Here is a 16,866-nt window from a genome sequence, read left to right on the forward strand (position 1 = left end):
TTTGTCAGATGCCTAAGTTCATCATGCCGAACTGCGTTTTATTATTACTATAGGTAGTTAGGATCATTGGCCGGCACTTATCGCAGTGTACACGTACACGTAGGTACTGTGAACATTGTGGTTTGCGGTCGAAAGCTGCTTTGAATCAACGTTGATGTCGGCCTTAATCGCTGAATCGTAAATGATACGGTTGCCGACGACACGAAGAGGTGATTTGCTTCTGTGCCGCACCAGTGCGAGTGTGCACTTTTCTTGCCTGTCGACGAATATGGCCGGCCAAAGGAAGCAGTACAGTGCTCGGAGTCCGGCGGCCGCTGAGAGGTATTCTGTTTAGCGTCAGGCGTCTGCAAGTTGCATTCGAGTGGCTACCTCACAGCCTCGCAGCTTGTTCATGTTGAACATGATGTTCAAGTAACACAAGAAATGGACTTCTCGCTTGGAGCGCTCTGCTGCCTGGTGGAGTTGGTGAATACCGTTCACGCGATACAACACGCAGGACTTCGGGGGCTTTAACACTTCGGTCACCGACCCGACCCGAATCGGTGGCCCAGGCTGTTGTGTCGTGCGGTAAAGAAGACTCATCGAGAAAATTGGCGTGTCTAGAAACTTGCGATGACAATGTAAAGGTGCCTTTTACATGTATTAATACTGGTACATGTAAAACGCACTGACGTATACTATCTTAAACGACAACACAACAGTGAGTGCTAAGTATTGTAAGTTTTCAAGCGCCAAACCCAATGCGTAGCTACCTACATACATGGTACGCCCCAAGAAACAAATGCTCAGAATCAAGTTCATCATTTTCATGTCAATCGCAAGTTATGACAACCTTTTGACTTTTACTTAAGTACCTGAACTAGTACACAGCAACACACACCGCTCACCGTGAGCGTGTCAGTGTTGCTGTGGTGAGCCTCACGATCTGTTTCTCATTCACAACGAGCGTTACCGCGCATCGGTGTCGCTCATGAATTTGTGGCGGGGTAATCCAACTACATTGTTAATCTACCAACTTGCACCTACCCTTCGTTCCTTCTCGCCATAACAGTGACCAAAATGCGACTGCACTCAACGCGAGTAAGTATGGATAATACTTAAAGTAGCTGTCTAACGCGGTATGATCATTGCCTTCCTTACTATAGTACATATATTTCATCTCGCCAGTACAATGCATGTATTGCATGTACTGTATCCCGTTGTAGTGGAGGTGGTGGTGATGGTGGTGTTTGGACCAACTCTTGTGCATCGTCCCGATGACATGCTATACGGTGGAAATCAGTGATCAATCTTAAAGAGCTCAGTGTACTGAATAACGTCGACAAGTTGTTTGCACACGGCTGACAGGAGTAACTAGGTGTAGAAAACCTTGCGTAGACAGATATAACGTTATACATGTACAGCATGTTGGTGTGAATCAAGCAATACCAAGCTGTGAAATACTTCGGGCATGTATTAACCTCAAAAGCTGTCATCTACTGCCATCCTTATTCTTGTATTGGCACCTTACAGAAGGCACTCGAACCACTTCACCGGCTTAATCGAGTCGCGGAAGATGCTGTTTCCATTGAGGAATGCAGTGTCGGCGTGATTGCACTTGGACACGTAGAACTTGTCCTCGTAGCTGTCGCTGAACTGGGTCGCGGGGAGCCCACCTCGGCAGCTGTCGAACGTCACGAAACCATCGTGCTCGTCGGTTTTGAACTCAATTTTGGAGCCGATGAACAAGTACTCGGCCTGGTACTTCGAAAGGATACCAATATCGTCGTTGCTGCACATAGCAGCCGACACGTGCTTGCGGTACACTTCCTGGGCGGCCACGTACGCCTCGTTAAGCGCCATAGTGCTGTACTTGCCGCCCATGGCCGCGACAGACTTCATACCGGCGCCAACAGGGCACTTACCAAGCAGTGTCAAGATCTTACGGAACGCCTGGGTGTCGTCGTCCGTGCAAATGTCCTGCACGTAGTTGGAAGCCATTGTGCCGTTCATTGGCGCACTCATGCTGACCCAGGTGGTGCTATTATCAATGCTGCACTTCTCGTTGGCAACCGCGCCAGCCAGCATCAAGGCGCCCATCGAGTGGGTCACAAGGATGGTGTCCTTGATCGCGCCCTTGTCTGCATCGCTGGAGGTGCTCATGGACAGCGCGTGCTTGCAAACCTTTTCCTGCAGGGTCTCGTCCGTCCAACGAACGTTCAGCGTGTCCAGGGACGTGTACTTGATGGTCGAGCAGCACGGGGCGTGGTCTTTCATGTTGCCGAATTTGCTCGAGGACGTCTGCAGCTCTTTCTCCTCCTTCTCATTGCGCTCTCCGTGGATGAAAAGGCACGGACGGGGCTTGGACTTGCACTCGCACCCGGTGGAGCTAAAGAACCACATCGCCTCTTCCGCCTCAAGCTGTCGGTCCAGCTGCGTTTGCTGTTCGGAGGCGCCGGCCGACACCACCAGGGCCAACAAGGCGAACGCAGTCGAGAGAGTTCGGCCCCACATTTTAGCGCAGAGCAGCGAGGAATGAACAAGACTGCTTCAATCGAGGAATGGCGTCGAGAGCTCAGCATTCGGTGCAAAGCCAGAGCCAATCCCATGATCTCCAGCCCGGCAAAGCACGAAAACTCCATCTCGCTGTTTTGTGGGAGCAGGAACGGCATAAAAAGCATACAAACAGCAAGACACCGATGGAGAGGAGCGGGGAGTGGGGCAGCTGGTCGGTTGGAAGACTTTGATGATGATGATACGCGTTCGCGTAACCTCTGTATAGCTGAGTAGCCACATAATATGGTGTGGTACACACTATACTCTTCTAGACACATTCCCGATACGCCTTCCTCACGTGTGCTGTGTTGAAAAAACTGCTCACCCGGGCGAGGTAGATCACAGTTCGTTAGGAGAGTTTTTCTAGCTTTCTTTTCTAAAGTTTGAACGTTTCTTTGTGTGACCGGTTTGAAGAGCTGAAGAAATGTTTTAAACAGATGAAGAAAACAGCTGAAGAAATGAATGAAAAGAAAAAAAAAACGAATGAAAGAGGACACTGAACGAGGAAAACGTACAATAGAGATATTTCGCAGTGAGGAATCCATTCCTATTCCTATACAATTAATCTAAACACTAATATAAAATGGGCTCAACAAGCCCTTGTAAGAAATCTGTTCTCTGAAATCGTCGGACTCGCCTCCACTGGACATGGCTACACCAGCCGCTCCAAGCTCGCCTCTGCTGGACATGGCTCCGCCCTGCACTGCACCGCCCGCAGCTCTCCAACCCTCGACCGGTCCGTGTGCTGTTGCGTCTGTTCATTCATTCGCTAGCCCATCGGTTGAGAAAGAGGCTGTGGACACTAGCGGCCAAGGCGGAGTTGCTCCAAGTGCCCCATGCACTCCGGGAGGGGGCATGGCTACACTCGCCACCCCGAACTCGCCTCCGCTGGACATGGCTACACCAGCCACTCCAAGCTCGCCTCTGCTGGACATGGCTACACCAGCCACTCCAGACTCGCCCGTACCGGACTCGACTACTCTACCAAGTCTTCGATGAAGGTGCTTGGATTCCCGCCACCGAGGCCAAGAGCTTCCTGATTCAAGTTACAGGGGTCTACCGCTTCGTCTTCACGGATGAAACCGGTGTTGAACCCCCGATCGGACACCATCACAAGCGCCATCTCGAAAATGATGAAGCCAACCGTCACCACAAGCATTCACGCGGCGACGAACAAAACAACACAAGCAACATGACACCAGCACAAGACTAAGTGTTGGCAACAAGGATCAAGGCACTTCGATCAAGTGTCTTCACGACAAGCCCGACTTATCATCGGAAGTACTTCGGCAACTCAACCATCCTACCAAGTGAGTAATTAGTTTATAAATAGGTGGGCTAGCAGTGCACATTGCACACTCAAACTCCTAAGTGTAATGTAATTTGTTGATCTCTGAAATCGTCGGTTTTGAGGAACGCATTCCTCACAACGAGAGCAACGTTAAAGTAATAACAATCATGGACCTCAAGCTGACTGTGTCGGATGTTGAAGAGGAGGAAACCGAGAAGACATCCTGCTCGACGAGCAGATTGCGCTTATTGATTATCACGTCGGGGCTGTGGTCACGGATATGGAGGCGGCCAAACGCAACCGCGGCCCTCACGGCGCTGTCGGTAGTCCCACAGCCATTTTGAGTTCTCTAAGCTTTTGGAAACCGTAGTGCTAGTTGCTGCTGCAAGTAGCTGCGGGTGCCTGACACCAGCTCTACTGCCGTTAAAAGCATGTGATGAAGAGAAAGAGAGAGAGACTACTAGTGAGTCCCCAGCATTCCTAAAATTCGCTTTGTATTAAGTGACAACGGCGCCAGGTAGCCAGAGTGAGCGCACCGCAGGCAGCAGACAGCCCCCCCAGCCAGACACACAGACACACAGAGACGGCGGCCACGAACAACGGCGTGGGCTTCACCGCGTTCCAAGCAAGGCCTCCAAGTGCTCCGCCGCGTGCGCGTGGCTGGTTGGTGGGTCCATGCTCTCGAGCGCCAGCAGCCACTAAAAATCATCGGTTTGGAAATGTTAGTGCTGTGGGAATGTTGTTGTTGCTAAATGCGCCCGTCGCTGAATTCCTCACCATTACCACAGAGACGCCCTTTTCTCTTGTGGGAATGGGAACTGCAAGCTGCGAAATATCTCTATTGTATAGTGTAACCTAGGAATGAATGTGCACAACAGTCGTATCATAGTCGCATATTGACTTATCAATTGAGCTACCAATTTGACTTTTTTTCTTATTCTTACTATGAGCAGTAAAACTGTATTTTTCAACACATAGGTGCCACCGGGTGCTGGAGCGTGCCTAGAACCCGTATAGAAAGCATTCCTGTCGCTTCAGCGCATACAGAACATCCGTGCTGGTGACTGTCTTACGATGCCCATATTCCGTGTAAACAACAACATCTCGAACGAGTTACCAGAAATACTCGTAGAACAGCACGCGTCTCGTCGTAGATAAGACCAGAGATTCTCATGATATCAGCGCGGCGGGCGAGTCAACGTATCGCTGGTCGCGTAATACCGTGGATGTTATCGCGGAGAATTTTGCGATGGCGCAGCGTTCAGTCGTTTGGAATGACGTTGGAGGCTTTGTTCGATCTACCTGCCTCCCGGTTGTACCTCTGTGATCGCATCGAGGATCTATTCGGCTAGATAGCTTACACTCGATAGTGTTGTGACGGAAATGAAAGTTGAAAAAAATGTTACGTTGTTACCTTGCTGAAATAGCCATGAATACCACTTGTAACGGGGTTACACGTACAAGTGGCTTGTAGCCACTTGTGAATTTAACAGATAGGTTATCTGTTAAAAGTTTTGGATACTTCCTCACATTGGTGTAAGACACACCGATGGATACATTGAAGTGGACCACCACAGTGAGTGGTCCACACATACCCAAAAAGATCCTATTGGTAGAAAGCAGCATCTTTCTACCAATCAGAGACATGCATATTAGCGGGGCTCTGACAGCCAGCCGCTGTCAACCCTTTCATAGACGATAAACAGTTTTTAGCAGATTTTAGAGGAAGACCAATTTACAAGCAATACAGTTCTCATTTTACCTAATCTAAGTCACTTGGAATCCTTTCTTACTTAACTTATATTTGTGTATTCAAATATAATTAACCTAAGTAACTACTAAGTACTTACGCTTCCTCCTACACGTCGCGCACGTGTAAGCTAAAGTAGTGAGTCAAGTTAGACCCACTACACCTGGTAGCACTTTGTAGTCCGTCCAACGACCGACTGCTTGACGTTCGTACGCGGTGTACGAACGCGGAGCCGAGAACCACATGAGCACGGAGGTGCCCATGGAGAGCTCCAACACACCTGCAACGCATGTTGCACGCGCTGACTGTCCCCACCTGTCTGACCCAGAGTGGGAGGCCCTCCAACGACTGTCAACAGTCATTGGAGAAGCGGCGATAGCTACAATGCTGCGTACGCTATCGCCGACGGAGCAACATGGTGTTGCTCTGGGGTTCATCATGAAGGAGCAGTGTGACGCTGCTTCCTCAGTGACGGCGTCGTCAGGGACGACACCGCGTGCTAAACCATTAAAGTTGAGCGTAAGCAATTACTTGGGAAGAGAGGGCGAGCCTTTCCTCCGATGGCTTGTCGAACTCGACACAGCCATAGCGGCTCGACGCATCGTCGACCCGCGGTCGAAGGTCGCGTTCGCCATGTCCTGCCTTGGCGGACGCGCAAGGAGTTGGGCGTATGGACGCCGACTCTCCGATCCTACGTGCTTCAGCACGTACGAAGTGTTCAAAGAGGAGCTCAAACAAGCGTTTGAGCCCCCGCAAAACGAGTTCCGGTCGAGGGCGGAGTTCCTCGACCTTCAGCAGGGTAAGCATGACGTCCATGCTTACGCGCAGCGCGCACGATATTTGGTATCAAATATCGTGACTAACCCGATTGACGAGGCGACCAAGGTCGTCACGTTCATGAAAGGACTTAGAGATGGGCCCGTGAAGACCTATCTCTTCCGAGAGTACCCGAGTACTCTCGAAGCTGCAATCACTATTGCCATGCAAGAAGAGTTTAGCCTGCGGCAGGCTAAACTCCATGTAAACGTACCGAGGCCGCAACCGCGCCCGGTAGCGAGGACGGGAGGTCCGGAGCCAATGGACCTCTCGAACGCAACAACTGCTGGTTACCAGCAGCAGGGAGGTAACGTGCGATGCTTCCGTTGCGGAAGGATCGGTCACTTTGCACGGGAGTGCACAGCTCCCATGCCCCCTGGAGGTGGCCGTCGTGGCGATGCTAGGCATCGCCGCGGACCAACAAAAAACGCGAACATCCAGTAGGCGCGGGGCGCCCTACTGGTAATGCAGTCGCGCGTGCCGACATCGGGCACGCGACACTGAGGACTGCAACCCCCAGTGAGACCAGCTCTCACTGCAAGAAACAAGATGACTGGCCGAACCTAGTCATCTTGAAGGTTTACTCGAAGTGAGCGAGTGACTCTCTTCGAGCTTTGGTAGATTCAGGCGCGTCGAACAACTTTGTTCGACTACGAAGCCTGTCGAGACTTGACTTCGAGGAAGTAAATGTACCTCGAAGTCTTCTGGAGGTACGACTGGCAACAGGTGCCATCGTGAAAACCGAGAAGCGCGTCGTGAACGTGCGCTTCTCGTACAAACAACGAGTGTTTGTCGAACACTTTATCGTCCTGGACCTGGACGATAAGTTCGACGTAGTAATGGGCATGCCGTGGCTTGCACGGCATGATCCGGTGATAGACTGGAAGATGCGCACGCTCGTGCGCTTCGGACGCGACAGCGGAACAGAGAGAGATGGCCCTGTTACCGCGGCTCACCAGTCGAAACAGCGCTTTATGCTGCTGTCCCGGAGTGCCCAAGGAGTGCGCGAGAGCGCGCACAAGTGAAACCCACGTCGGCAATGCTGCCGACGTCGGAAGAAAAAGATGTGTTGGTTCCGGGAACCAACACGCACGTTCAAGCGTGTAAGGGACAGTCCCTGACCCGAAGAGGTCAGGTCGACAACGACGCGTCGGCTCCGGGAGCCGACGCACCCTCGGTCATGAGGGACTCCGCCAATGAATGGCGTCGAGGTGATGAAGGCGTGTCAACTCCGGGAGTTGACGCTGCAAACAGTGCGGACGGTTGCAAACGTACCGCACTGACGCAATTTGCATGCTGTCGTGCAGCCGGGCTGCACGAAGGAAAATGCGGTCAAGCCGGGCTTGATACCGCGCGCCCGCGGACAGGGTCCGTCGGCGAACAACTGTCCACGGCCGGGCCTGGACCAGAAGAACAACTGTGCGGAGCCCGGCTCCGCACAACAAGAAGACGGCGCAAGCGGAAAACGCTGCGCAAGTCTCGGTCCGGGACCGAGACGCAACAAGAGCAGTCTGCTGGGCAGACTGCGGCGGTGACGCCGAATGTCAAGACGCTAAGCGTCTTGACGCGCACCGATACTGGATTCCAGTATCGTGAGATGGAACTCGCTAGTCCTCCGACGATGGCGTCGGAGTTGACTTCGCTTCCAGCCATGAGCTGGAAGCGCTTCACGTGCGACTTGCACGATGGACGCATCGAGCAAGTCTACGTTCTTTCGGACAGCGAAAAAACGGAGAGCGAGAGCGAAGAGCTGAGGCAGCTCTTCATGGGAAGTATCACTGAGAGTGAAGACACTCTCAGTGCGAAGACGAAGCGAGAGCGCTTCGAGGAACAAGGTTGGGACTCGCTGAAGTCGAGTCCCTATTACGAATTGTTGAGGGAGTACAAAGGCGTACTCCCGGAAGAGATTCCTGCGGAGCTTCCGCAGGATAAGGGTATTCAGCACGAGATTGATCTCGTGCCGGGCACGAAGTACTGTGTCACGCGGCAGTGGCCACTGCCGCGAGAGCAAGTAAAAGCAATCGACGACTTCTTTGAAAGTCGTCGCAAAGCAGGACAAGTGCGGGAATCAAAGTCCCCGCACAGTGCTCCGACGTTCTGTGTCAAGAAGCCACAGGGCGGATGGCGCATCGTTCACGCCTACAACAAGCTGAACGATGCGACGGTACCGGCGCAGACGCCGATACCGCGAAAAGATGTTATCATCGATTCGATGGCCGGGCTCTGGGAATGGCTAGTAATGCCACAGGGGCTTAAGAATGCCCCTGCGACTTTCAACAGGTGCGTGACGCACTTGTTGCGCTCGGTGCGCGACTTCGCACCGAGTTACTTCGATGATGTATTCATCCACAGCCGGGCTGTGGACGAGAAGACGGACGTAGAGATGCACAGGGTGCATCTCCGGAAGCTACTCGAGCTTATGCGAAAGCATAAGCTCTACGCGAACCTGAAGAAGTGCATCTTCGGGGCGAGCGAGATACCCGTCCTCGGGTGTCTCGTCGGAAAGAATGGCGTTCGCCCTGACCCGGAAAAGGTCAGAGTGATCAATGAATGGCCAACGCCTTCAAGTGTCAAGGAACTGAGGCAGTTCCTTGGCTTGGCCACGTACTTGTGCAAGTACGTGGAGGATTACGCGGGCAAGATCCGCCCGCTGTCACAGCTTCTCAAGAAGGAAGCTGTGTGGAATTGGACAGCCGATTGCCAAAAGGCATTCGATGCAGTCAAGCGGGGCTTGACTGAGGCACCGATCTTGGCAGTAGCTGACCAAGATCGTCCATTTCACGTCGTATGTGACGCATCCGACTTCGCGATCGGATGCGCGTTAATGCAGCACGATCACGAGGGCCGTGATCGTGTCGTCTACTACCAATCGCGTCAGCTGAAGCCAGCTGAGCGCAACTATCCGGTGCATGACAAGGAACTCCTTGCCATGAAGTACGCACTCGCAAAGTTCCGAGTGTATTTGCTTGGGAGTAGACCATTTGTGGTCTACACCGATCATGCATCACTGCGCACCGCAGTGAAGTCGCCACACATATCACAAAGAATGGCGAGATGGCTCTCATTCTTTGCGGAGTATAACTTCCGGGTCGAATACAAACCCGGAAGATTGAATGTAGTGGCCGACGCGTTATCACGTCGGCCGGACTACGCAGAAGCTGCTGACGTCAATGCCATTGACGTCATGCGATCGAGCAAACCCACATCGTCCCTGTTGGATGATGTGAAGGCCGCGTACGCGCACGACGCGGACGCGAAACTTTTGTTGGCCTATGGCACAACACCTTCTGACAAGGCTCGTCAGAAGCTGCCCAAGCACCTTCGAGCGCGTGCACACCGCTTTCGTGTGCACGACGGACTACTGCTTTACAATGCAGTCGATGACAACGCGGATCGCGTTGTCGTGCCAAATGACCATGACCTGCGACTCAGGATCATGTACGAGTATCATGATGCCCCGACTGCGGGACATCTCGGACGTGAGAAGACTTACGTCCTTCTCACGCGCGACTTCTACTGGCACCACCAGTATCAGTGGGTGCGCATGTACATCCGTGTTTGCGAGGTATGCCAACGCGTAAAGCCTGCGCCATTCGCGCAGGCTCCACTGCAATCACTACCGACTCCGTCGGAGTGTTGGACGTCCATGTCTTTGGACTTCATCTTTGGTCTTCCCCCGGATAGCGGAGGGAACACCGGTGTTGTGGTCTTTGTAGACCGCTTCAGCAAGATGGTACATCTTGCTGCGGTGCCAGCAGAGGTGACCGCGAAGCAGACGGCCCGTCTGCTCGTCGACATGGTGTTCAAACACCATGACATGCCGTCCGACATCGTGTCGGACAGAGACCCGCGCTTCACAGCGCACCTGTGGCAAGAAGTGTTTACACTTCTTGGGAGCCAGCTTTCCATGTCGACTGCGGATCATCCGCAGACGGACGGTCAAACCGAGCGCATGAATCGCGTGCTCGTCGATATGTCGAAGAGCTACGCTCACTCGTTCCAATACTGGAGCGAGTGCTTATCGATGGCAGAGTTTGCCATCAACAACTCAGTGCATGCCTCGACCGGGCATACACCGTTCTACGTGAATGCCATGCGGCATCCACGCCTACCGAGTTTACTCGGAGTGATGGCTCCCACTTTAAGTGGGGGAGGATCTACGACTGCAATACAGCAGCCGCAGAAAACCGCTGACACTTGCACAGTGTCAGCTGCAACAATGGACAAACCACATGAGTCTGCGCCCTGCGCAGACTCCCCCAACAACAAGGCTTAACGACCACGGGTCTGCGCAGGGCGCAGACACCGCAAGAACCACGCAGAGGCCGGGCCTCTAGCGGAGAGCGAGCTGAATGACTTCAGCTCGGATGCAATCAGTTTCATCACCAAAAGACAAGCCGTGATTCGGTTTGTCCAAGACATAATAGCAGCTTCTGTTGATCAACAGAAGCTGAACGCAGACAATGCGGGCAGAGGCAACACAAATGAATTTAAAGTTGGTTCATTAGTTTTGCTAGCTACACAAAACCTGCCTAGACATGCAGTTTTCGGATTTCGGAGCAAGCAAGCTTGCTCCGCGCTTCATCGGGCCGTTCACTGTGTTGGCACGGCACGGCAACGCATACACGCTAGACATACCGTCTAGCATGCGCCTCCATCCGACCTTTTACGTCGGACGGCTGAAGCCATACCGGCAGCACGAGCCATCTAGCTCGGCTGACCCGAAGCCTCGGCAGGAGCCGAGGCAGAAGCGGAAGCCTTGGCCTCGGCAACGAGCAGCCTCTCCTCCAGCGCGCGGACGCGCTGGAGCAACCCCTTCATCTGGGTCCCCAGCTCGACCTGGATATTCGAGGCGGTCTGCGAGACCGCCGCGACTTGGGCCTTCTGGTTCGCCAGCTCCTGTTTCAGGGCGGCGAACTCAGCGCCCTGTAGACGCTCCACGGCGGTCACCCGGTCGTGGAGAGTCGCATACTGATCAGCCCGGGGCTGGTCATACCCGGGGCGTGTTCCCACCCCCGCCACCGCCGATCCGTGACGCCCGCGGCTCAACCCGCTGGATTGTTGAGCGGATTGTTGACCATAGTATCCCGAAAACGAACCCTCAAGGGGCTCGTTTTCGTATTCGTTGGAGAGGATTTCCTCCCCATCGAGATACATGGGAGCCGCGGAACGTCTTGCTGGAGGACGTTCCGGAAATGGTGAGGGCGTACGAGGAGCAGTACGCGCTGGCACAGCGGAAGTAACACGAGCGCTGCGATCATCGCTAGCGCCCGAACCCTCACGTGCTAAGAACTTAGCACGGAGCTCTTTGAGACTCTCGGGCACACGGAACGACGTGTACCCGTTCAGGTCGCGGTTGCTCAAGCGGACCGCGCCTGGGAAGCACTTCGCGCACTGAAAGCCCTCGGGCACAGCGCACGGCACATTTGCCTCCTCAGCAGCAACATGAAGTTGCTCCAGCTTTCCACGCTTCGAGTACGTCTCGAAGCGATCACGCGCTTGCTTAATCCGATCACGGTAATCGCTCGGCCTCTTGTTGAAGTTTTCAACAAAGGCGTTCCAGCTTTGACAAAGTGCCTGCCATTCGGGCACTTTGCTGCGAGAAGATGTCTTCTTGCTTTGAAACCATCGGAGCTCATGAAAGAGTCCGATGTAATAATCGCGCCTTTGATGCGTTTCCGCATCAAAGTGCAGCTCGGCAGCCACAGCGTCATCTTTGATGGCGCTGCATACGTACAGCGGCACCTCATTCGGAGGTACCGAGTTCCCATACCGGTCCGCGATCTCGGACGCGGACGGCATTCGTGGATCGCGCGCTGCAGGCGCAGCGCGCGGAGTACTGAGAGCCCCAGCAGAAGCGAGTGGGGGATCGCTCTCAGTACGCGAACGGTTCGAACTCGAAGCGTCCGATTCGTCCCCTTCACGTGGGCGAACGTTCTTGGCGTGAGGGTCGAGCGATTCGCTCGACACTGAGTCTTTGCGCTTAGAGGGCGAGTCCTCCTCGCCCTCCATATCTTCATCGTCGTCGTCGAAGTCGACGACGTCGCCGTACTTCGCCTTCTGACGCTCGAAGTAGTCGTCGATGGAGAGATGACTCCCCACCGACTTCGAGGTCTTCTTCTGTGGCGCGCTCATCGTTGAATGAGCGCGGATTTCTTCTCCAAACGCGGAGAATTGACTAATGGTCAATTCCGAAGATTGACGTGCGGAGACCCCGCGCGTCTAACCTTAAGGGGGGGATGGTGTAACGGGGTTACACGTACAAGTGGCTACAAACCACTTGTGAATTTAACAGATAGGTTATCTGTTAAAAGTTTTGGATACTTCCTCACATTGGTGTAAGACACACCGATGGATACATTGAAGTGGACCACCACAGTGAGTGGTCCACACATACCCAAAAAGATCCTATTGGTAGAAAGCAGCATCTTTCTACCAATCAGAGACATGCATATTAGCGGGGCTCTGACAGCCAGCCGTTGTCAACCCCTTTCATAGATGATAAACAGTTTTTTTTAGCAGATTTTAGAGGAAGATCAATTTACAAACAATACAGTTCTCATTTTACCTAATCTAAGTCACTTGGAATCCTTTCTTACTTAACTTATATTTGTGTATTCAAATATAATTAACCTAAGTAATTACTAAGTACTTACGCTTCCTCCTACACGTCGCGCACGTGTAAGCTAAAGTAGTGAATCAAGTTAGACCCACTACACCACTAGAACGTATTTCTTGTTTTACATCCGCATCGCTCGCGCATAACCATCACCAGGCGGCTCACCAGCGTAAATGCATTTCTCCTCGCTCGTATCGAGCAGCCATCAATCTGACCACACCTCAGAGGGGTGGCATCTTCCAGGCGACGCAAATGAAAGGAGGTAGGATCTTTGTAGTATATTTCGTTAGAGTATCTAAGTGACTATAACACAAACAAACAAAACATGGCCCATCGGTCGGGGATACCTCCACAATCATTGACGATTCCAGTGGGGAAGTTGATCTCGCCCTTATATGTTCTAGCCTCTGAATCAATCCCTATCGCGAACAGAGCTAGCCAAGTGCACGTGCTCAATCCAAGAATTGTTCACACGTGGCCCTCCGCCAAGCCACTGTGCTACTAAAGTCCCGGGTGCTCTCTGTAGAGCAAATCTAAACTGACTGTATTTCGGGTAGTATCTGGCTAGCGTAGCGGCTAGTTGCTCCTGTATCGTCAACATGTATTCGGTTGAACTACCGGTGGGTTGAACTACCGGTGGGAAGATCCCAGCGGATCACTTTCCCCCCAAATGGAGGGCTTGTCGGTCGGTGTTATTTGCTCGGAACGTGCTGCCGCGGTCGGCGCCGAGTAGCGCGTCGACGGGGCAGTCGAGGCGTGCCGGATGCACGGGTTGGTGGGCGGGCGAGGGTGCGGCCCATAGCTGAGCGCAGAGGGTCGTTCGGTTCGGCATCCAAGAAGACTTGGAAGAGCTGCGGGACGTCCTGTTTGATATTGTCCGCTGGCTCCCATGAGCTTTCGGTCTCGTCGAGGTCGTGCCACTTCACAAAGATTTTATACCGGTGCGTGACTGGGCTCGGTCGACAGGCACTCAGGGCTTCAACAAGGTGACCGTCTTCACCACAAATCGCCTGTCCTTGTAATTCGTCGACTTGTCCACGTCCGGCGTCTCGGTACAGCTGTAGACGAGAGGCGTGACGCACGGACACTTCAAACGGCTGGACGATGTCTTGGACTTCGAACGTGAAGTCGTTCAGTGCGCGAAGAATGCGTTTGGGGCCTCGCCACACCAACGCGAGTTTATTATCGCTGCACCCAGCAGCCATCGCAGCGAGAACGAAATCCCCTTCACTAAACTTTTGCAGCTTGACGACTTGTCGGCGGGCATGTCGTTCCCGAGCGGAGCATCGGCGCTTCTCGCTCGCACCGATCATCTTGGCGTGTAGCCCGTCCAAAGCCACACGGACCTGATACAAATGTGCTTAACCCTTGCTAAACCCATTCAAGGGAAGCGGCCTCGGGGTCGTGGGGATGCAAGATGCTCGTCAACTGGTGTCAACCGGGTAACGCAGTAAAGGCCGTGATTGGCGTCGTACCGCCCAAACGATCCGCCGGCATATTGTTCAGCGCCGCTTGGACGATAGGAAGTAGGGAGGGCCATTCTTCGATGGCCAGTTTGCGCTCACTTAGGAGCGACTTCATGCACTTCATAATTTCGCGATTAACCACCTCAACTGTTCCTTTCGCTTACGGCATGCAGATTGTCACGAAATGACGGTGCGCTCCAAGCGCGCGCTGCAGCCGTTCAATAATCAGGTTGCGGAAGTGTGCTCCTTGGTCGGAAGCCCATTGGTGAGCGACCCCAAAGCGCTTAAACCAGGCGATCAGAGCTTCGTATGCGGTGTCGGCTGTGGCTTGGAGGCAGGCAGCAAGCTCAACATATCCGCTCACCCCGTCTTTCAGTAAGTATTTTACGCCGCCTTCACCTTCGACCATGCCCAAGTAGTCGAAGTGAAGGACTTCATTGGGTTTCGTAGCCCGCTGCGTTTCGCCGTACGGGCAAGAGATTCAGCCATTCGCCGTCACCATACAGTGCAAACATCCACCAGCAAACGCGGCGACGTCCACTGCAAGCGTTTTCCAGTAGAACACCACCTCGAGAACTCTGTGGGTAGTCAATGCTCCTCGATGGCCACTAGCGCCAGCGTGTGCAATGATCACAAGCACTGCTGTAAATCTTCCGCTGCGGTAGGGATCTAGATCTGGCCAGTCGGCATTACCAGAAGACGGCGCTCGGTGTCACGCTGTGAACCCTTGAGATCGTGACCGGCTGCACGTGCCGTATCCTGCACTGCGCTGATCTCGGGTTCTGACGGCCATACAAACTCAGGGTCCTCGACGGTAATACACGCTCGTCCACAGCTAAACGCGCCACCCTCGTCGCGCCATTCTCGACCGCGCTCTTTTGTCCCGCGCATCAGCGACTAAGCAGATCGCCCCAGACTTCACCTCTCCAGGGACATGCTCAATTATGTACCGGGGGGACATTGGCGGAAAAGCCCGCCGCTGCAATTTGTCAGCTTGATATCGCACCATGGTGCCGTCAATGGCATACGGGTTGAAATGTAGACGAGATTTCGATGGTCGGTATACAATCGGAAGCCACGCGGTCGGAACAATAGATACTCCAGACGGCGTGTCGCTTTGACAATAGCATAAGCTTGTTTTTCGATCGTTGACCAGCGATTCGCAGCGCCCGCGAAACGACCACTCAAGAAGACCAAAGGGCGATGGTTCAGTTCTTCGAGTGGCAGCTGGGTCTTGTCGGGTGGAAGCTGCGTCACGGCGGCTCCCCCAAAATCCTGGCTCGCGTCCGTGTAAAACACACGTCCATTGTGGGGCTCGGATGGGCGAGCGGCACCATCTTCAGCAGTGCACCACGAACGTCTTCAAAGCTGACAATCTCCTTATTCCCTCAATTCACGTCTTCGAGACGCGTCTTCGATAACTGATTCTTCTTACGTGAGCCTGCAATCTGTGCTGCGCGCTCCTGTACTTCATAGAGGGGTGCCAAAATGCGAGAGTACTCAAGAATGCTTTGTTTCATCCAGTTTGCAGCACAGACAAATTGCTGCAGGTCTCCTGCTGTACGAGGTTGCTGTATCTCGGCCGCCCCCGGACCCGCTACGGGCAGTATTTAATGCCCTCAGCGGAGATTATTCTGCCGCACCACTTGACCTCGGTGGAGAAGAATGCGCACTTCCTGGCATTGAGTTTGAAACCACACTTTTCACAACGGGCAGGAACCTTGTCCAGCACTTCGAGCAGGGCTTCCTCGGACTCTGCATACCCGAGGATATCATCTAACCAGGCCAGCATGCACTCTCCTAGCAAGTCCCCAAAGATCTCTTCAACAACGCCTTGACAGTACGTTACTGCATCTGTAACGCCCACCGGCACTCGCGTCGGAGTGTAGACTCCACGATGGGTCACAAAGGAATAAAATGCTTGGGAGTCCGGGTGCAGGGGCAATTGCCAGTAGCCCCCGAACCAATCCAGCACAAAAAATACTTTGTCCCCTCCAGCTTGCCGATGACCACATCAAGTACTGACATGAACCAAGGCATTGGCTTCGTCCTCTCGTTCACACTCCGTGTGTCAATTGTCATTCCAGGATCGGCATTCGGGTCAATGTCCTGCTCCTTCTTACGAACGATTCTTGGTGCCAAGGCCCAGCGGCTGCGGTGATTCCTATAGATGCGTCCGTTCTCGAGCAAGGCACGCGTGAGCCTGTCGAGAAAGTCACGGAGTAGCGGCGCGGCTGTGCCCGGACTGGCTTCACCCCCTCATTCAGGCGGACCTGTATCGGTGCAACCCGCACTGGTGGGTCGTTGCCAAATTCCACGCGGAAATTATCGACACGTACGCGTAGTATTGAAGTCAGTTTTGTAGTCCCATCCAGTGTCATCCCCACTT

General features: G+C 53.5%; 1 protein-coding gene across 1 annotated transcript; it reads right to left on the reverse strand.

The window, feature by feature from the left end:
• Positions 1 to 1,506: 1,506 nt before the first annotated feature.
• IUM83_06921 (RxLR-like protein) lies at positions 1,507 to 2,493 on the reverse strand (the record flags this gene model as incomplete). Its single annotated transcript, XM_067931166.1, has 1 exon — positions 1,507 to 2,493. One exon carries the CDS (start codon positions 2,491 to 2,493, stop codon positions 1,507 to 1,509), a length of 987 nt encoding a protein of 328 aa, XP_067787180.1.
• Positions 2,494 to 16,866: the final 14,373 nt, after the last annotated feature.

The sequence above is a fragment of the Phytophthora cinnamomi genome (assembly GCF_018691715.1).
Source record: "Phytophthora cinnamomi strain GKB4 chromosome Unknown Contig62, whole genome shotgun sequence".
Classification (NCBI taxonomy): domain Eukaryota; phylum Oomycota; class Peronosporomycetes; order Peronosporales; family Peronosporaceae; genus Phytophthora; species Phytophthora cinnamomi.